The sequence below is a fragment of the Diadema antillarum genome, unplaced genomic scaffold (genome assembly GCF_040938485.1).
Source record: "Diadema antillarum isolate AM-2024a unplaced genomic scaffold, OU_Dant_1.0 seq00000785_RagTag, whole genome shotgun sequence".
NCBI classification, from domain to species: domain Eukaryota; kingdom Metazoa; phylum Echinodermata; class Echinoidea; order Diadematoida; family Diadematidae; genus Diadema; species Diadema antillarum.
Genome location: NW_027271673.1, coordinates 400,092 through 422,907, shown reverse-complemented (window position 1 = coordinate 422,907; position 22,816 = coordinate 400,092). Strand labels below are relative to the sequence as shown.

At 37.5% G+C, this 22,816-nt stretch overlaps 1 protein-coding gene across 1 annotated transcript in view; it reads right to left on the bottom strand.

Annotated features, from left to right (window-relative positions):
- The window catches only part of LOC139739155 (uncharacterized), a 49,053-nt gene extending 28,887 nt beyond the window's left edge, over nt 1-20,166 (bottom strand). Inside the window, exon 1 of the mRNA XM_071649769.1 lies at nt 19,741-20,166. Coding sequence (XP_071505870.1) covers nt 19,741-19,903 — 163 coding nt within the window. The 5' untranslated portion in view covers nt 19,904-20,166. The remainder of the gene's footprint in view (nt 1-19,740) is intronic.
- Nucleotides 20,167-22,816: the final 2,650 nt, after the last annotated feature.

Below are 22,816 nucleotides of genomic sequence, written 5' to 3'. Positions count from 1 at the left end.
ACAATAGCAGGTGTGTGGGACTACAGGCAATGCTGACTTTTGTCATGTCAGGTTTTCCCTCCAGTATCAAAAAAATGCATCAACAAATACCGAGTTACAGTAAGTCAATAGGAAAACTATGATTTGATTGCTCCGTATAAATGTCAAATCATTTCTATTATCCAAATCATATCCCGACTGCATGCGAAAGTCATGAAAAAAAAATGGCTGAATTTGCAATGAAATTTTTGGAACGCTGTCCTCCTCGAACTGCCTGAGTAAACACACCCTCAAGGCACATGTATTGATCTAAACACGTGAATGCATGTGTACACATGGCATATTTGAAATTTGGGGGGAGAGAGGGAGGTTTTGTGTACTCATGGAACATCCCTTCAAACAAGCTATGACATGGAGAAGTGCTCCATTGCAAACACACCAGACAGCTCTTTTACAGGACATGTGTCATTGGCCTGTTTGCTGAAATGTGCCTGAAATATTCTCATATTGATTCTGGAATATCGGACACCTGTATTTACACTTGTAACAGGTCATTGTAAAAAAAGGCAACATACAGGTATTTCTCTCACTGTATCTCCTTATAAGCAGGCTTCTGCTCATAGTGTAGGTAAAAAGGGGATGTTTTTATCCATTGTTTCAAAAGAGTGTAGCTTTTTCAAAGACTTCCTATTAAACAATACTTTCTTGTCCATTTCTAAGTGCAATGTTTACCACATATTCTAATGGAATTGAATGGAATTAAACGATCATTTCTTTTTTTAATTCATCATTCATTCTCAACTCATGGCAAGGATTGTCCTTGCAGCCACAGCTACAGTGTACATTATGGCTGATTTTCAAAGGGGACTTTTTTCTAAATTACTGTAAAAGTGGATATTTTCGCTTGAGTAATTTTTCGCGCTTGGCCAGGAAAGAAGAGTTTCACATGTTTTTAATTCCACAGAATCAAGACATTAACTACTGGAACATATGGCAAGCAAAAATATTTGCGTGCTTTTATCTTCGCGCTAGCTTCTGTTTGCGCAAAATGCATGAAAATTTCATCACCACGAAAATTTCCACTTTTACAGTATTTCTATTATCAAAGAAGCCTATATGCTCAATCATATTACAGCTACTGTACTTGGTCATTAATAACTGCATAGTGTGAGATGTCATATTGATTTGTGCAAGCAGGCAAATTTATGCACATCTAGGTGAGCTACACCATGTACTGTGGCATGTACAATGTACAATGTAGATCCCGTTAAAGAAAGCTACACCTGTACACTGCACTTCATAATATATTCAAGGATTAGCTAGAGTTGCTATCTCCATATAGGCCTCCAGTTCTGTACAGTTGGCAGGTGAATTCTATTTTAAATCACAATGACAAACATCCATACTACGAGTATACCTGCATTTCTCATCCAACCTAATACACAGGCCTATGCATTGTGTAATTGCTTTGTAGACCTTATTTTTGAGGTACAATTTGGAGAACACCAACAACAAAGCCAAATCCTCTATTGCTTTTTCTTTCTAATTATGTATATAAATAGGCCAAGGAATTTAATCACCTCTAAATATCATCATGCAGTAGTACATATTTCAAAATGTTGGCCAGCACAAAAGATTTATAAAATACAAGTCAAAAACCAAGAAGTAAAAGGGGATAAGTTAAATTAGAAAAAGAGTGTGCATGTCGGTAGGAATGCACCACTCAAAAGAAAAGTGAAATTGGCAATGGCTTGATAGTCATTCTCATGAGGACGTGGAGGGTAGCACTTTTTAGACTGAGATTTTTGCAGAACAGGCAGCGACTCATACTAGAGCTATAAAAACCAGACAAGAAATATGATAGCATACAGTTGTAGCATGAATATGTCCATATCATGTTTATGATTATAAAACTACACTTTGTATCTCTTTAATATCAACATGGTACAATGTATCATTTATCCAGATACGGGTCTGTTATTTCATCATTATCAAAACTTTCAGCCTGCTTCGGTACCTGGTGTCTCACAACACCACATAAAAAAGAAGCTATTTCGAGACCTAATCATTCCTCATCATACAGTAGAGTACAAAGTTGATTAGTTTTATGACTTCATTGTACTTAATCCTCTCTGTGCCAGGGACTTTGGACAGTGAACATTTAAAAGCTTTTTTTTACCATTTGCAGATGAAACAAAAACCCAGCTTTATTGCTTCAGAATAGTTCTGAAATGTGAGTTAGCAAATAGAAACAACCAGTGTAAAAAGTTAACAAGTACATGTATAATCAATGTTAAGTATTGTTTAAATATAATGCAAAATGTGAACAATAGATACAATGCATTTTAATAGAATTGTTTCTGGACTGGAATGTCTACAGTTATGGTTTAGTGAGAAAAATATCTACTTTATCTATATTTTAGGCTTTATTGCAAACCATGGTAGGATGTTTTGTGATACAACTGACCCACACATATGCATCAAAGTTGATAACTTGAACATTGTTTAAATCACTGCTCCCAAAGGTACATGTAAACAGTACCTCTAACACTACAGATTTTCTATGCCATTAGGCATGCACAGCACACAAGGGGTTAATGCCACATTAAAGACCTTCTGCTTCTCAGATGATCACGTGTTGTCATATAATGTTTCCTGTCATGTTTAAGTCCTTTCGATACGGTCTATCGAAAACTGGAGAAACAAACATGGTACAGTGTAGTCCTCATTCTAAAGTGCTACTGACAAATTCAAACATAAGCATCCACAACTAAAATACATACTGAAATGTACATTTATTTGTACATTGTCAGCATGCTGGAACCAAGAAAGAAATGAGTATTTTTCTTTTATTTATTTATTTTTTTTGTTTTGTAAATTACATACTTTCAGAATGTATTTGTGATCCCAAATATTTTGAATATTTTGCTGGCTTGGCCCATTCATATTCATGTCATACGCATAAAGTCTGTATTCACCACTTGGTGAAATAAACTTTACAGGGCATCCTCTTCCCACTATTGGTGGGCTTTTCTCTGGATGGATATTAAAGGACAAGTTCACCTTCATAAACATAAGGATTGAGAGAATGTAGCAATATTAGTAGAACACATCATTGAGAGTTTGAGGAAAATCGGACAATCCGTTCAAAAGTTATGAATTTTTGAAGTTTTTGTGCAGTAACCGCTGGATGAGAAGACTACTGCAGTGTGTGAAAAACTTAGATGTCACATGCGTACAACAATATAAGGAAAATATAAAGAGAATTTCACAAAATTTCATCTTATGAAAAAAGTACACATTCCCCCGACTCGTTACCGACTGGATGTTATGGGTAATATTATTCCCCCTGCCTTTAGAAAGAGGCAAGTCAAGTGCTCTTTTATTATGCGAAAAAAGTGAAAATATGTTGAATTTTCTTTATATTTTCTTTATACTGTTGTACGCATATGACTCACAAGCTGTAGTAGTCTCCTCAGCCAGCGGTTCCAACACAAAAATTTTAAAAATTCATAACTTTTGCATCGATTGTCCAATTTTCCTCAAACTTTCACTGATGTGTTCTACTAATTTTGTTGCATTCTCTCAATCCTTATGTTTATGAAGGTGAACTTGTCCTTTAATTTACAGTACTATCAAACATCATGATGATAAAGTGCTCACTGTACTACATGGAAATGTTGCCCTTTTCCACGAATAAGTGTTGATTTTTTTTTATTATCACCAAATCACATTCTACAAAGACAGCATGCCATACTAAATCCATTTCTGCATCCCTTACATTATGGGCATACATAGCTGTACATTACAAATTTATAAGAAGTATACGTTCAATTTGTCAGAATGGCTGCTTTTCAGTCCTCACCACCAATTTTTGCAATAAGTCCACCAGAAATGCAAGAGCTGCATGTGAGGAGTGCAGATAAATCACATGTACTTGATTTGAGTGACTCTACAATGCATTCACACCTTGACGTCCAGTATTTCATTTTTCAAGCAATATGCCAACCCCATTGCCTTCATGATTCATACGGATTTCGCAAGCTAAAACAACGAAGAACGGGACAGCGAAATTCTGAGGGATGAAATACTAAAGGGATGAATAATTCAGCACATACGTAATGATAATGATATTGGCTAGCCATTTCCCGGGGGACACCACAATTGTATTTGCCCTTGTTTGAGACCATACAGACTGTATATTGTACTTATACACTATATCCTCGGCTCAAGTAATATGTTATAAATGTAGTCCTGGCTTAATAGACGATGCTGGACAGCATCTGCACCAAGGCCAGCAGGTAATAATAAATTCTGTCAATCACTCAAAATGCCTACAAATACGGTAGTGGACCTAAAGTCCAAGTATAGTGCATGTATATTTTTGTGGTTTGGCAGCAAACTGCATCTTTTCATTTTACAGAGTGTCACTGAAACGGATAACAAAAAATTAGGGGAAAATAGGACTATTCTCTTTCATTTAAAGGGACTGTACAGTACTGGTTGAGGTGGGGATTCATGTTTTGAACATTCCTATTAAAGTGAGATAATGAGAAATCTCTTATGAAATATGAAAGAGCATGTAATTTTAAGGATTCAGCATTTATTGGCTGGAAATTGGTTTTCAAATGGCTGAGATTTCCAAAAAAGGTGGTGATAATAATAAAAGGTGCTGTTTCATACACTGTACAACACTACCAAGTTTACTGTAAGCTGGGCCCTGCTGTCGAGAAAGATACGATCAAACATAAGTCCGAAAATAAAACCTGTGAAGTCAGGTATTAGCCAATCAGAATTGAGTACTTGCAGTTTGCACGTTCTCAATTCTGATTGGCTGATCAGTCGCAGACGTAGCGATTGACTTTTGGCTTGTGTTTGATCTTAACATTTATGCAACAGAGGCCTGGGGCTTTAAAGGTTATTTATAAACAGTATGATGGTCATATACTGGGTATGTTCTTAATGTTATTTCCAGGTTGGTCTCTTCTTCAACGTCATTACTGTTCTCTCACAGGATCCTGCTGCTATCGTCATTACCCAAGCATTACCAGCCGAGCATTTATACACCTGGGTCAGGAGGGGCACGGTGGGTAATATCATTTTCGCCCACGGTTGTACAGGGTTTCGACGCACCAGACGAAAATCAAAATCAAATGAGAACCTTCAGTTTGATAGTTCAGTCTTACCCGCAACCCCCTCACCTTTCCCTATCAGACTGGGGAGTTCTCATACAAACGTCTGTATGGAACACAACATATTGATATGGGAAGCTCATAGGTGCCTGAGTTATGTATGTGCTCTCACATATTCATATGTGATATTGGAAATACATTGTATTAAAAGTACAATGTACGTTTATAGGCAGGGCTTATTCACCGGGCATGCTAGGGTTAGGGCAACCTCCGGAATGAATTTCAATGCAATAGTATGAAAAAACAAATCTCAAAGCTCGCAAAAAGTTCACACTGAGCACGGGGAGTGACTCATGTACAGTATGTATTCAGTGTGTCTCAAAGAACTTTATGATCTCCCATTTAATGAAATGTTTTTCTTTTCTATACAGTACTCTCAGTGTTGATAACACAATCACACAGTATAATACACTGTCAATATCTTTTACTTGTTGTAGTTGCTCTCGCAGCATGTACAGTACAACAGTACATCAGTCTTGTATGGGTGGTAGAAGGCTTTAAGTACGGTAATAACAGTGAACCACATTATATTCCTAAAATCAAACTTTTCATCAGAATTATCCAGTGTGCATCATAAAGTATGACTTCAAACTATCGCCACCAATGAGAAGAAAAAAAAAATCCCAATGTAAATCAAAGGGTATGAACTTTGAAAGCATAAGGGGAAGAAGGTGGTAAGTATCACTTTTTCTATGATGGAGATTAAAGCTGTAAATGGAAGCTGAAAATGAAAGTTAATCACAAGACTCAAGATGCTCTGAAACTAGCGCATGATTAATAACTCTTTTCATAGAGCACAAGACAAAACTCTTTCACAACCACTGAAACCAATATCTTAGGAAATTATTTGTCAGAGAATATTAAAGACGTCACTGGGGAATGTGAAAGTAGTGCGATCTGTTGCAGTGCTTATTAAGGTATCCTGGAAACAATCTACTGTTTATCAGCAATATGTGCAGGGCAAGAATGGCTACTTAGGCTGTTTTCACACACTATCGAAAGTTCGGAATTTGAATCAGAATCGTTATGACGCATTATGAGAACCATGATTGAAAGGACACATTTTGCCCATGTGTACCCTTGTACGCAGACTGGAATTGCGGAGGGTGATTTGAATCATAATTCCGAAATTGTGATTCAAATGACGGTCTGGAGGTGTTTTCCAATCACGTTTCTCCACAATCACAAAACGAAACAGTCGTGTGTACGGATTCACCTCCAAAATTGTATTTTGGGGGTGGAGCTTACGGAGACCTTTCATCCACTTCCGCACAAAAAGTACGCTCCTAAAATGCTCGCACTGCAGTTGCTACTTTGATACTGTTCAACAGTGATTGATGGGAAATTGGAAACAAGCCACACCTCCTCTCCTTGCTCTGAAATTCAAAACCGCAGAATCCGCTAAGCCTTCCTCGGTCATGTGTACGCACAATGATTCTAATCGTAATTGTAATCGTCATTGTAATTCAGCATTGCTATTTGATATGTTTCTTGATCTGTATGAAAACGGCCCATGAGAAATGGGTGTTTTTGAAAGGTAACGTACATTGAATACTACACATGCAGTACAGTGGCAACGGCTTAAAGGTACTGTTTACCACTGGGAGCAATGATATAAAAAAATGTTCGAGTTATCATATGATGCATATGTGTAGGTCAGTTGTATCACAAAACATCCTACCATTATATTTATGATTTCACAACAAAAAGTAAGATATGAGGAGATATTCACTATTTTTCCTAAATAAACCATAACTGTAGAGGGTTTGTCTTAGAAACAATTTCATTTCAACCATTGTTCACATTTTGTATTATATCTAAACAATAATAAACAATGATTACATTTATACATTGATCACATCTGTCCCTAACTCACATTTTAGAACTATTTTGAAGAACGTAAGCTGGGTTTTTGTTTTATCTGCAAATGGTAAATGATACCTGTCTATTCAAAAGCAGCAATGTCTGACTCTGCTCTTGAAAAGATGTTGATTCTTATTTCACTTCAATACCTGATTTCAAGTACTGTACCAAGTCTTATCTGCTGCTGGTCCTCCCTCAATAAGATTCTTTGATTGATATCCTCCCTCTGAACAAGAGATTATGTACGACTTGGTACTCCACCTCAATAGGTGTAATTAATGATGGTTTATCAGGACAACAATGGACTGGACTTTGTGACCCAGCAGTATGTATCTCGTGTACAATTGGACAGCCAAAGTCCACATAGCCAGTTTTTCTTTCTACCAGGATGTTGTAAAAGGGATGGTAGTCATATTGTATCAGAGAGGGCCTAAAATACATACTACATGAAGCTTCTTTGTACCCAAAATGGGTTTTTGCCTGAAAGCTAGCATTACTGTGCCAGGAAGATGTGTTTTTAATACACACTTTTATCACATTCACAGTTTTATGCAAAATGGCTTCATGCAAGGTGTGCTTTGCAATATCAGTCACAAGTGGATCATTTAAACATTTAAAAACAAATCTTACAGGATTTGGAATCAAGATGGTGTGCACTTCCCAGACCTTCCAACCTTTTCTGACTGAAAAAGGGGATAATTTGGCTCAAAAGTGGGATTGAAATAGTAGTTCCCATGCAAGTGTGCAGTCAATTTATCAAGAAAAATGGGAAACTACCCTTGAAACAAGAGCTGGGACTGGTCAAAATTCAGCAGAATCTTTCCTCCAAATTCAGAACAGTTGGGAGGTCTGACTTTGTACAGTTTCGCTCTAATTACTTGAGCAGGGCTTTACTGCCTTTTGATAGCAGTTGTTGGAATTCTACGTGCATGAACAAAAATTTGGCTTTTCTTTTCTGCACAGACAATCCTTTGGATCAAAGACTTCCTCTTCTACTTTACTGTACCGGGCATGCCCCTATAGGGCTTTTTACACTTGTAAAATTTTGCTTAGCCCCGGACCAACGGTGGGGCTAAGGGGGGCCTTAGCCCCACCGTTGGTACGGACTATCCTTAGCCCACTTTCTGTTTACACTCGTTTTTGCCAAAGTGGGCTAGCCCCACCGATAGTACGGTACTATCTGGCCCTGCAAAATAGCAGGGGTTAGCACCGCAATTGCGGTGCTAGCACCGCAATTGCGGTGCCAAGCAAGTGAGTGTAAACAGAACGAAAAAATAATCCTGGGCTAAGCGACGGAGACGAAGTCCGACCCTCACTGACCAATAAGAAACGAGGTAATCAAGTGCTGCCGATGCGTGCGTGTACGTGTACAGTACACAACGTAATTATGAATATTCATGTGGTTTGGAAAGTCCGGGGCTAAGAAATACGAGTGTAAAAAGGTCAGTTTTCTCCTTAGCCCCGGACAAGAGATAGTACGGGACTAATTGGCGAGTGTAAAAAGCTGAAAAAATTGGTACGGGACTAACGATAGTCCTGGGTCAGAGAAAGTCCGGGGTTAAGAAACACAAGTGTAAAAAGCCCTTATGACAATTTGAAGCTTATTGAAAGGTGGATTTAAACCCATTTTCATTTTGTTTGGTTGGCGATCCTGGCGGTCCTCTTCCTCTTCAAGAATTTTTGAAATACACTGTAGACACTTTAACTATGAGAAAACTGATAACAACAGGGGCTGCAAACATTTGCTCTAGTATCAAAATCAAGAAGGTTCCAAAGAGCAGTCATGGAGATACTTTTATATATAGTGTATTTCCTCAGTGAGCATGAAATAATTCCCAAGTCAGGTAGGCTTTTCTTGTGTGTGAAATAGATTTCAAAGCTTTAAAGACCCGCTAGCGTTCCTGCTGAAAGTTTCCACTTTTAGTTCAGTGCTTTCAAATGATGGTCATCCTGACTCACTTCCCAATAATAAATTATGGAATTTCATTTTCCTATTACATGTATGCCCCTCTCTGTCTTTTTCTATGACAGTCAAAAGACAGTTAGCAAGTTATACAAAACAAAGAAATAATTGCATACTGTTGAATCATGCAAGACAGAAACTTCCTGCTACATGTACTGTATATTACCTATTACATACTGAAGGTAACAGCATTGTGTCCTTCTCATACATGTACAATTGTAGATCATCAATTAACAGGAAAAAAAATCACATTTTCCTTTAGCAACAATCATCTGTACCCTTTATAGAGTTAAAGTATCATAAATCATAACATTAATCATAAATGATTCACTTTACTTTCGATTTAATCCTGCTTTGTTAGTTTTCTATTGTGGGTGTCCAAGGTTCTACCAGTACAATTACCAGTACTGAGCAATGTATTATATAAAAATAGTAAGTCTATTTTCTTGCAAATTGGGACTCTCCAAAAATTTGGCAAGTGTTTAAATTCATGATTATGAGGTGTGGTACTATGAATAGAGGAATTATGTACATTGTTCACATTGCATTCATACTGTAACAAGATCAGAATCAATATTTTTCATGTGTTGTTAAATTCGCAAATACAATGTACCACCTAATTTGTGAAATTTGCTGAAAATAAAAAGCCCACAAAACATATGGTGTATACAGTAACCCGATTATTTTCATGTCTGACTTTGATAAAACTTCCACCATTTTCTTGCTTTAATTTTTCTTTATTTCTATAATCAAAGCTAACAACAGCATAAATCAGACTGCACTGCAGTATATAAACGTGTACACCTCTTTCTCATTTCAATGACCTGTTTTATGATCACTTCATTCATACACAAGCGTCACTTTTCATGACGGTCCATTTATGTAGGTGACCTACATGTTGATCAGTATTGAAAAGGATGGTACTGATGCCACTCAAGAAAGTTCAACCATCATTGTTTACTTAACAGTGATGACACTTAATCAACATGAACAATGCCCTCTATTCTGATTGATGGCTCTTAATAGACAGAGACAGGGTAATCAAATAAAACTTTTGACGACACTCAGCTTCAATCTACCGTTCAACTTCCTACTGTGTAGCTTTAAAATAAAATGCAATCAAATGTATTTGACAAAGTGATGATCCTCCCCATCACAATTAAAAAGGAGGATGCTTTTCAATTCAATTCAAATCAAATCAAATCAAATCAAATTTCATCTGCAATACCACAAATTCAATAACTACAACAAATCAATACAAAACAACATACAATGTACATTTGAAAGCAGAAAGAGAAAATGTGCAAGTGCATATTGACCTATGACCTATTTGTTCAAAATCATCCTATTATATTGAAATTGGAAAAGAGAGGCCCACATAAAGAACAAGCTTGTTTTTAGAATCAAAAGTGTGACAATACGGTACGTGAGACTTAACGCTACAGTTCACGGAGCAATGGTCTGCACAGTGTACAGTATGTTACATGTATGCCTTGGGTATAGTACACTACAATGTACATTACTATTGAATAGCATGTGCAAAACTTTGCATGTTTTCTTTATCGAAATGCATGGAAGAAAAAGAATTTACCTAATTAGTCAAAGCTGCACCCTTTACACATTTGTACAGCTTTGTAGATCACGTTCACACTGACTAGTCCCAAACAAAAATACATGATGGGCAATTGTTAATACCATACTGGACACACTAACAACAGAATCTCATACAAGTGTAATGACTTCAGATTTTGGTGACAATTATAATTCTGAATTTGAATACTGTAAAACGAGGAATGTAATACGATGGACATTTTCAATTTCATGAATTTCGCAAGAGCAAAGATTCGCAATTTAAGTAAAAGTTTTTGCCTACACTACATAATGCATTGAATGCAAGTGGCAATTCGCAAAAAATTCATGCCGCGAAAAAGGTTGTCGGCTTTTATTATTGTTTGCGAAAAATTCCATGCCGCCATACAAGTACAGTGTTTTACAGTATTGTGGTCTATACACAGTATCAAAGTGTACCAGGCTTTTCTTGCTCACAGAGCAAACATTGACTAAAACTTTCTCATAAAATGCATGAGTGAGGCTGAGTGAAGCAGAGCGAAAACTAGAGTACACATGTACTTCACTTTCAATGCATGCAAATACCAATTGAGGCACAGACTTCACATTCATACAGACTGTAAGATGCATATTTTGTATTTCATTCCTGTCCCGATTTAAAATATTCCCACCAGATGCCGATTGCACCAAAAACCAGGTACTTGAAAGCGCTTTTGATACACAGAATGTGTATTTTGTTCATTCTGAAATGGTAATTCTACAGAGCGATGGAAAACTAATATAAATCAATACAAAATAATCATATTTATGAAGTACAATCCAAATAGTCACAGCATTTTTTTCTAAGAGGAGAGTACATGTAGCTAACGTTGCCACAATGAAGAGTATGTACATATGTACATTGCTGGTTTTTGATACAATGTATTTTTAAAAAAATTCAATGTTTGAAAAACGATGAAAGAGCTGTTCAGTATCTAAATACCATTATCACCTCATTTTTGCATCACATGATTACGACTAAATTAGATTGTTTTGTAACAAAGTGAGAAGTTGCCAAATTCCTCAACTACCACATCTTATCTTTGTTTGACTAAAAACCCTCTTTTTATGCATGTAGTCAATTCAAACTAGGAGTGGTGTTTCCCCTTTAATCATTCCTGAAATGGGCGGCAAAGGAACTGATGGGTCAAAGTTCGATGATAAAGTGTCATCGTGTCTCGATAGCTGATGAATTGGCGAGATAACCACCGCAAATTGCAGTACCCTGGTGATTGCTGAAATCAGCGTCATGTCTGCCAACATTTTCATCATGGCGGCAAAATTCATCTCTTCTAAGCACAACCAAGAAAGAATCACAGATTGAAAAAAAAGTCAAACATCCTACAGATATGATATTTTTGAACCATACAAAATAGTTCAGTTGGTTTTACAGCAGGACATGATACAAAAGTTTGTAAATTTGCAGTGTAGCAATGAATGAATTTCAGGCAATGATTATAGCAAATGAAAAACACAAATTATGGACATTGTCACATTGAAACAGACAAGTCAACAAAACATGATCTACACACTGTAGCAGAGATTTCAGGTTACTACAATGTATTTGACAATGACAGCATATCAATATTTGAAACTCAAAACAGTCATATCTTTTAAAGAGATTGCCCTATCTTCCCCAAACTTCACTGATGTGTAATAACATTTCAGTATAAGTACAACATGTGTATTCACTGCATCCACATAGAGATTGGGGTTTATCTCCCCTTTATCTATAATGAAATGCAATTCTGTCCTTCATGTACATTGTACATAATATAGCATACTATTGTAGAAAGTTGTACAGTGTACTTTCGAGGCTGTTTGACTGGGCACATTTACTTTGTAGAACTCATTGGGGAACTTTTCTTTTGACCGATGGGTGCTAAAACTTTGAAGTCTTATGGAGGCACTTTTCATTCTTGTTGTTTTTTTAGTCTTTCAGAGAAAGAATTCCCCAGTGGAATAATGTCACGCATGAGCGATTATGACACAAGAAGGGTGAATGGGGCAGACTCTTTTTTGAAGGGGTAGCTTGACAATGGATAACAGCAAGCACCCCCGCTTCAACTCAAGAAGACGCTCAAAAATACAGCCACACGCTGATCTCCATTGTGGGATCGTCTTGCGTGGGCTTCCGCTCAAATACCTGTGTGCCCAGATCATCTCGGCTGCCCCAAACACTATCTACAACAAGTGTGGCTCACACCCATTCTTTGCTATGAAAGGAAATACCCTCCTTCATTGGTTCTGTGCTCATGACTGAAGCTACCATACAGGCACCATCGAAAAGAAGTGCAAGCATTGTCTTGAAAAGCTTTCTCTCCACACAATACACACTTGTACGTACAGATCTTGATGGCATTATTTAAACAAATGGTTCTTTTATGGTGTCAAGTCCATGTAAAAGTTATTCTATGTACACTTGAACTGCTTTTTATAGATTTTTTAAAGGACAAGTTCACCTTCATAAACATAAGGATTGAGAGAATGTAGCAATATTAGTAAAACACATCATTGAAAGTTTGAGGAAAATCAGACAATCCGTTCAAAAGTTATGAATTTTTGAAGTTTTTGTGCAGTAACCGCTGGATGAGAAGACTACTGCAGTGTATGAATAACTTAGATGTCACATGCGTACAACAATTATAAGGAAAATATAAAGAGAATTTCACAAAATGCCATCTTTTGAAAAAAGTACATATTCCCCTGACTCGTTACCGACAAATGTTATGGGCAATATTATTCCCGCTGCCTTTAGAAAGAGGCAAGTCAAGAGCTCTTTTATTATGCGAAAAAAGTGAAAATATGTTGAATTTTCTTTTACATTTTCTTTATACTGTTGTACGCATATGACTCACAAGCTGTAGTAGTCTCCTCATCCAGCGGTTCCAACACAAAAATTTTAAAAATTCATAACTTTTGCATCGATTGTCCAATTTTCCTCAAACTTTCACTGATGTGTTCTACTAATATTGTTGCATTCTCTCAATCCTTATGTTTATGAAGGTGAACTTGTCCTTTAAGCACATGCACCTGCTTCCTTTCTAATCAATGTACATACCCGTATGCAAATAACTAATGTTCGGTGTATGGCTATATAGTTATAAATACCCATCCACCCCATCTTTATACGCACCACATCACACGCTGTACGTACATGTACATTGTGCATGTTCCATGTGCTTTACAATATTGCCAAGACAAACTCAACTAATACAAAACATAAAACTAGTTCGTAAATTCACTTTGAGCATGAGTAGAAAAAGGCCATTTCTACCAGTAGCCATGTGGTTTGCAATGTTACTGAGATTTATTAAGCATTTGTGCTGTAATGATCATTAATGTTTACATTCCTTACAAATGGCACTTGCCAGCACATCCATCTATTCAACACCTGGTAAATTTGACAATATCAATAAAAATGTTTCTTTAATTCAATACAAAACAATGAAATGAATGCTTCCCCAAGTGTTTATTAAAGTTGACAGCCTGGCATTCTTGTCACCTGATCTGGGAAAGTTCATCTTTTATTTGAACATGAATCCCACAAACTCTAAATACAAAATGTACACCATGCAAGGTTATTGCATTGTGTCACTTTGAAAAATGAATGATAGAATGAATGAATGAAGCCCCTAACCAACTGAGAAAAAAGAAAGGTCATTTGTACCCATTTGAGTACAACTGTACATTCAAGAGCTACAATACAGTGTACTACTAGTATGTAATTACAAACTGGTTTATTGAATGTACGATGTATAGTTGACATTTTACTCCATAGTTATGTACATACGTGTACTGTAGGTCAGGAAAGATTCACGCCTGTTTTCTGGTTGCCATGAGCAACCATTTTCACTGAGGTCTGAATGAAATTTGAATGCATTTTATAGTGAACTGGTCTACTGTAAGGAAAACAGAGATCTTTTTTTTTTTCTCCTACACTTACACTGTACAGAGGACAAAAATACAAGCAATAGACTTGTTGTAATGCTATAAAACTTTTTTTTTCTTTTTTTTTATATGAATTCAGGATCACAAAGAGATCTTGGCAGTCAGAAAAAGTTTGAATTTTGTCTCAGACTCCTAATGTTCGGTGCTGGTGCAGCTAAGGGTGTAGCATACAGTACAATGTACAATGTAGTACTAACACAACATACATAATGTACATGTTTACAATTTGTACACATCTCCTCTGTTGTGTTTTATCAAGCCACATAAACTGCAACACTTGTTTTAAAAAACTGCATTTTTTGTTTTTTCAAAGCTTCATTTCAGCACAATAGAGGCAGAGTTGAGAGGAACATACAGCTCAGTTTACAAAATAGGAAACAGCAAATGGCTTTTGATAAAAATACATCCTGGGCTAATGTTATACAGCACAGTTGTAGAATTTCAATTTGATTCTACTCATTGTATGCTTTCCTTCCTTGTAAATATATGATACAGATTCTCTGTGAATTCTTGGGTAAGTTCGTTGTAAACTTGCTGCAAAAACTGTACATGCTTAACTCTAATGGAATAGTGTAGTCTGTAAATAGCAAACAGGATAGAACAATACAGCTCAGTTTGGGTTTAAATTTTATAAATAGAATAAGACAGCTGAGCCTGGGGCTAAGGCAAGCATTCTGGGAAACAGAACGAGGTTCAGCCCTTCCTCACAATCTCTTGACAAGGATAAATGTTCTATTTACTTCTGCAGGGCTCTCATATCACTTTGGTTACAATCAATTGAGCACAGTTTTGTAGGACAAGAATGAATACCAGGCTCTTTTTACACTGCTTGCATTGAATTACAATCCACATACAATGTACACGTACATCCTTTAAAATACAGAAGGACACTTTTAGCCATTGTGGTCACTGAATTTGAAAAAATAAAAAATGAAATAAATAAATAAATAGATAAATTATAAATAATGCACTCCTATAACTAAAAAAAAAAAGGAATGAAGTGTTTAACTTTGCCCAGTGAGTGTTTACTGTACTCTTTAATGATGCTCAAATGAGGGGGGAAAAAACACCTCCACAGCATATTTGAAAGGGAAATCCAGTCCAAATGCATTGTACATGTATACACCTAGTCCATGGCCCACTAGAAAAAAAAAAAGAAAAGAAAGGAAAACCTGTAAACGATGTGCCATACAGAGAATAGATAAATCCAATCAAATCAAATGGAACATTGTAACATTCAAATTATTTCTCCCTCTCCCATACAGTTGTACTCCTTTAAACTCTGAAGACTCTTGTAAAATACTTGTTTTGCATTCGCCTCCAACCTGCTGTGATCTAAAGTTACAGCTTTTTCTCTATTATACACCAATAAGCACCCAAAAAAAAATCCATGTCCACTCAATTTGGGTTGCGGGCATTGTACACAAACAATGCGAGGACTTTCCCAGGCGAGACTCACAGACGTGTAAGTCAGATGATTGCTACTATTGTTGGACTGGTAGGCGGCGACCTTGCAAGCTGGGTATTGTAAGAGGCACGTAACAAGGACCTCATTGAGGGCTTAGTCACCAACAAACTTCAATGGCATCTGTAGGCGTGTGGCAGTAACGCATTCTCTCTCAAACACACTTTCCATTAGAATCACTTTCCTCACTTTTTTCATTCTCAGAGGAATACACTGTAGGAGAATGAGGCAGAAATTAAAATTCATTTTTTACAATGTTTTGCCATTCTGTAAAGGTTAAATCTTTAATTTGAATTTTCTACGACCAGATTTTACTATTATAAGTCATGTAAAGGACAGAGTGACATCATAAGTAGGCCTATAGATGTACTTCAAAAAAGTTATTTATCAAATAAAGGTATCATTTGCAATTCGCAAAGTCTGCATACACTGTATGTGACATTGTGTATATTCTACTGAATGAACAAAAAGTATGTACCAGTGTGCATGACAGGTACAACACTGCAAGTGTGGGTTCTTAGGGTAATGCAGTGTAGTGCAGTAAATGATTTAAAATGAATTTTAGGTCCAGGCAAGACAACTGTGTTTGGAAGACTTATAGTACGGAAGCTTAACTTGTTTAAAATCTATAAAATTGCGAGTTGCTGGGTTAAATCACTATAATCTTAATATCAAACTACAGTTGTACCAGTTCTGTAACCCGTATGAGAATCCTTTGCAATCCTTAGCAGCATGAGCCAAATATGTGAATTGCCATTGACATTCAATGCATTTATAGACAAGAACTGTCATGAGCATCTTAATACAGTCAAACCTGCCTTAGCGGCCACCTCTCTATAGCGGCCACCTGTCTATAGCGGCCACTGAAAAATCCCCCCGAGAGAAAAGCCATGTTAAAGACCCTGTGTATAGCGGCCACCTGTCTAACGCGGCCAGCGGCCACAAATTTTGTATCCCGCGGTAGATTTTAACCTGTCTATAGCGGCCAAAAACACGATGGAGCCGTAGTCGAGCTGATAATTCAGGGTGTTTTTCTGCTTTTTAGCCGTGCCAGTCATTTCTGGGCAACATTCAGTGATCGCCACCGTTGCATTCATCACTTATTCAGTCACAATAATGCACTAATTCATGACTGTGCACATGCTACATCTAGTGTACTGTGCAACAATTTCATAAACACCGGCATTGTTCTATGCATGATACACACGTGTGCATACGTACACACATAAATGTACATGTATATACAACGATGATATATGTACATGTAGGCAATGCACACAAAGTTGGATTACCTGTCTATAGCGGCCACCTGTCTATAAGGGCCACTTTTTCCGTATCCCTTTGGTGGCCGCTATAGACAGGTTTGACTGTATTATGACTGTTGGCTCTCGGGAAATTCGCAAAATTAAAAAGCACGCAAAAATTTCTGGTTTTACAGTAACAGTAGACAGTGGATTGTAAACTCAAGCGACTTCATCTTGCGACCCATCAGTCAATAGCCTTCTCACAATAGCATTATAAACTACAACTTGCAAATTTGTAATGCCTATAACTAAGATTAGATTAAACTCCCTTTGTAGTAGGCCTGAAATATCTCTGCCTCCCACGCCAGCCATCATCTTTTATTTATCAAAACCAGACTGCTCCAACAAGAAACAAGTCATACAGCTCTCAGAGCAACACTGCTCTTATGTACATTGTACATGATACCTAGCTACAATATTGTGTTACCATATATTGGAAGTACAGTTTGTACATCATAAAAGGTTTTGATTACTGGGGTTTGTACACTTGTACCACATGCAGTATTATGCAAAGAAGATTTCTCAAGTGCTTTTATGTACTGAAACATTACAACAATGCTGATGCATCATGTTGAGTGTGGAGGTGGGGGTGATGCAAAACTCTTGGATGAAGAGAGAAACTGATTATGATGAGCCATGTAGTCATTAAATGCTTTATAAAACAGCAAAGACAGTACTACACAGTTTTGTTCTATTATTGTGCACTTCCATTGCCAATTCTTGCTTGCACTCTCTCTATTTTTGCTCTATCTTTTTAAAGGGAACTTTAAACTAACGTCATGATACCAGTAGGCGTGTGATTGTATCACTGTAGTCTAACAGTACCAATCGGAAATGGAAGCTGGTTTTACTACTTTTGCTGTGTGATCCTATTGTCCAAGAGCTTGGCACTACACTCTAAAAAGGGTTGCTCAATGTGTGACCTGTGTTTCCTCCTGTACAACACTTCGAACGTGTTTAAACATAAAACAAATAGTGCATGGTCTTTACTCGTGCAATGGAACAAGCTTACGCACTCGGTGGATGAGGCACACTATTCAACTCAGCTTCAAATCTTGTACTACACTCATCGCAGTCGTGACCATTCACTGTTTGTGGTCTGACACACAGATTCTTGAATTTTACATGTAGCACAGAAATGGCAACCACTTTCTGTGAAAGACGAATGAGTACCTGCACAGTCACCGTGTATCCGTACTGTTGTACGTACAAGAATCCGATCGGTTGAATACAAAAATGAGCGACAAAAGTATGCCTACTATACTAAGCGCGCTCATAATTGTTGAGTGCATGCGGCAAATATTTGTTTATTGTGACATCAGAGCCATGTGACGGAACAAAAACTTCTAGACAATCGGGAGTCTAAAACAAGAGTCAATGGAAATGGGTGACGTCAGCCATGCGCTATCCGTTTTTGCTCAAATAAAATAGCAAGACTGACAGCCACAGCGCGCAATTGAACTTTGAACTACGTAACATGATGGGCAATCGACCAATCAAGTATGTACGTTCTAAGTAGATGGGGGGGGGGGCGGGCTAATACTAGAAATCTACAGTATTTTGCATTTTCCCCAATCAATACCGAACTGGAATCAGTTTAATAACAGTCCAACACTTAGCAGCATTATTTCTAGACAGAAAAATCCGTCTGTTCGGAGGAGCTTTTTATTTTCTTGACTTATCTCTCATCCACAGAACATATCCCCAATGACCAGATTTACAGACCAATCTTTCACTTCGTTCAACATTATTTCACACACTTTTCAGGCGTAAGTCTCCAGTTTAGAGTAGACTTTAAATTTCAACAGTTTCTTCAAGAATGCGAGTAATATTAATAACTACTACTGTACTGAGTACGTTTTGCCTAGTGAGTTATTATAATTTGTGTGTACACTATCCTACAGTATCCACAGTCCTGCTGCACACATTCACAGCACATGTAAACAGCTCACAGCGCAGCAAGTGGTGGCGCACAGCCACGGGGGTCTGGTCGCGCTGTCGGGCTATGTCCGACAGTGCTGAAGATTTCTCATTTTAAGGGGGGGGGGGGGGGGGGGGTGGCTACCCCCGGACCCCTGGGGACCACATGAAACACACAAGCAACTTTGGGACCCCATCCCCTAATAGGATGGTTTCCAGTATAAGTTTGATTGAAGTCTGACCACTGCATGGTTAAGAAGAAGAAAAATGTAACAGTTAGTTAGTGCTACTAACTGACTACTAACTAGCTGCTGCTGCATGCAGCCATGTGTATGACTGTATGAGGATTGATTGAATTGAATGGTAGTGTACAGAGCTAGTACAGTTACCAGTTACAGTTCGTCGTTTAAGTTCCGCTGCTAAAGTAAATTTTCCTCCGACTCTTTTCTGTCATCGTCGATGATCGCATTATGAATTAAAAATCGAGCTTCTCACCTTTGTCAACTGCCCTGATATATTGTCCGTGGTGACCTTTTTCTCCGTGAAGATTAAACCCGAAGCCGTCGGGGCCGGCTTGCAGTTGGCAAAGCCTTGGTTTGCTTGAAGGTGCTGGGTCCATTTTCTTGCTGGATTTTCCCTTCGACTTACTGGAGTTCATACTCAATTTCAGACGAATCCACGACTGACACTGCTCAAACACCCGACAGATATATTCCGTGGGTATTCTTCTCCGCTCAGATGATTGTGATTTCCAATTTTACACGTAAATAATGAGGATAAAACTGTCCGATTTCGAGCCTTGCCGTCCGGCTTTGCACGACGATCCGCTCACACAGTGCCCAGTCCCATGTGTTAGTTTTAGACGAAGGCTTCCGAATTCCAGATAAACAGTGCAGCGCGTTACATGAAGCGAGTCGTGAAGCCAAGTGCCGCTATGTAATATTGAGCAGCCGCGCACACACACACTGTTCCTTGAATGTACAATTTGTGTGTGTGTGTGTAGTAACAATACATGTACACTGCATGCGCGGCGGCGTATTGCGGGCGGATCACGTGACTACGGGAGCAAAAGCCAAACAAACAATATCAATGGGCGTAAACTTCGTGCATACCACGGGACGCGTTATAACTGGTCGACTACTGAGTAGTAGTTGGGGCGAACAGTCGAATATTGCCCCTTCAAGAAGGCAACGATGGTTTCAGCGAATATTGTTCGCTAAGCAGTAGGAACGCGCCACACTGCTCTTGACCTGTGTGAACGCGTGGTCGGTTGGCGTTTTTTGGCAACGCCCTTTACCAAGTTTGGCATATTACTAACTTGTCGATTTTCGAGGCCTATTCATGATTATTACCATCACTCAGTGCAGTGCGTGGTATTTATGTCAGTGAGTCATTGGCCTTCCCAGCGTGTGAGGGAACTTGTAATCTTAGTTAAATAATCAGTGCGAATAGTACTACGATATCAGTTTTATTTGCAAAATGATAAAGATTGATGTAAAACATTAATTTATTTATTTTATTTATTTCTCATCTTTTGTCAGGGTAGTCCATTCACCAATAAATAGTGGTCTTCCATGGAGCCCTGAATAATATTGATGAACATATGTACATTAGATAGCAAAACGGGACAGAAGATGACATAATACAGTGTAGATACATACCAGCATACTGTACATTGCAAAGTAACATAAAAAGTACATGCCACAGCAAGAGTTCACCAGAATGCCGAAATAACAATTAAAAACGCTATTATACAGGAATGATAAAGCCCAGAATGAATTTCGTGTGTTACTTACAAATAGCAACTTTGCTTAAACAATCTCTTAAATGAATATATGGAAGAAGCTGATCTAATTGAATGATCTAGCCTGTTCCATTCAAGTACAGAGGATACGATTGGGCTGCACTTGTGACAATCAGAGCGAAATTGAATGTATTAGATTGAATGCTACATTGAATGTATTAGATTTCCTGATGAACAGAAAAAAAAATCTTTTGAAAACAGACGAATAATTGATACCAAATAGGCCTATTCCAGCCTGAATTAAAGGTGACATTCCGCGCATTACGACTTCAAGTCGTGATCTGAGACACTGAATCATGATCAATGGTAATCAAACGAGAATGAGAGGTTTAAAGGTGGTAGATTGCATTGAATACATCTGTTCCTTAGAGTTTATATCTCACTTTATTCAGTCGTGACAAATGTGTTTCAAACACGATAAGAAGGCCCTTTAATTAAAGTCTGATGACAGCTTGGTAGATATTGTGGACCAAGCCTTTGTAGGTTATGTTTTGAAATGGAAACACATGAATGAATGAATGAATGAATGAATGATTGATTGAATGAATATATATAGCTTTGTAAAGGTTATTATTAGTCGATGTCCGATGTATTGTCACGTTTCTCAGTATAAAGGCAATACTTTTCTGTAATAATTGTTTTAAGGGGAATGGATATTACAAGCTCTGCTTTTTATCTTCCGCTACATTTCAACATTATGTAGTAATTATTATGCATCTTGACTTCACAACTGTGTGTTTTATATAATTCTTAGATAGGCCCTATTTAGTATGTACATTGTTTTTTTTTTCATGATGTGTTTTGTACACTGTACTCTAAGTTGTTGAAAATGGAAATCGGTAATCAAGATGAAATTAAATAGGAAGAATATCAAGGTAAATTGTGCTATGAAGATTATCATCTTCATCACCATACATCGATTATTATTTTTCAATTGTTTAAGCTCCTCCTAAAGACACATTAGAAGTCAATGTAAGTTGAGATTAGTATGAACTTATGTTTCATATGTTACGCTTTTGTGTGTGTGTGTGTGTGTGTGTGTGTGTAATTAAGCTAATGCTAATTCTAGCATTTGATTATTGCTAATAGAATGCTAAAGTATATTGAGAAACGTAAATTATTGTATAGAGATTGTACTGATGTTGAATAATGTAAGATTATATATATATATATATATAATATTGGTTTAGTTTCATATGAAACAGTATGTTATGTAAGGCGCTTAGAAACTTTATATTCTTAAGCGTGGTACAAATGTATTGTTACAAAATTTTAATGTATTATCAATTACAGACCTTCTGCAAACTACACTGTTACTAATCATTATGACCTTGACTGCTGCATGTGAAGCGTAATATGATCCTGATAACAGGGTTTGTATAAACACACACACACACACACACACACACAGTACACACACAAACACATACACACAAACAAACACACACGCGCGCGCGCACACACACACACACACACACACACGTTGTGTACAGACACTGAAGTTGATCTCACAAAGATCCACAGACGAGTGGGAGGATAGCCTGCGGCGAGCGCCCCCACAGCCGAGACATAAAGAACACATTGAGCAAATAAAAATTCGTTGAGCACTGTAGGGGCAGAAGTTTAATACGATGTAATCGCCGAGGGAAATGAGGAATGATTAGAATTTGAATTATAAATTGAAGCACCATGTAATGCAGTACTCGACTTGAAATAAGACTAGATCTCTTGCAATATTAAATAAAATGATTGACTATATCGAGGTAT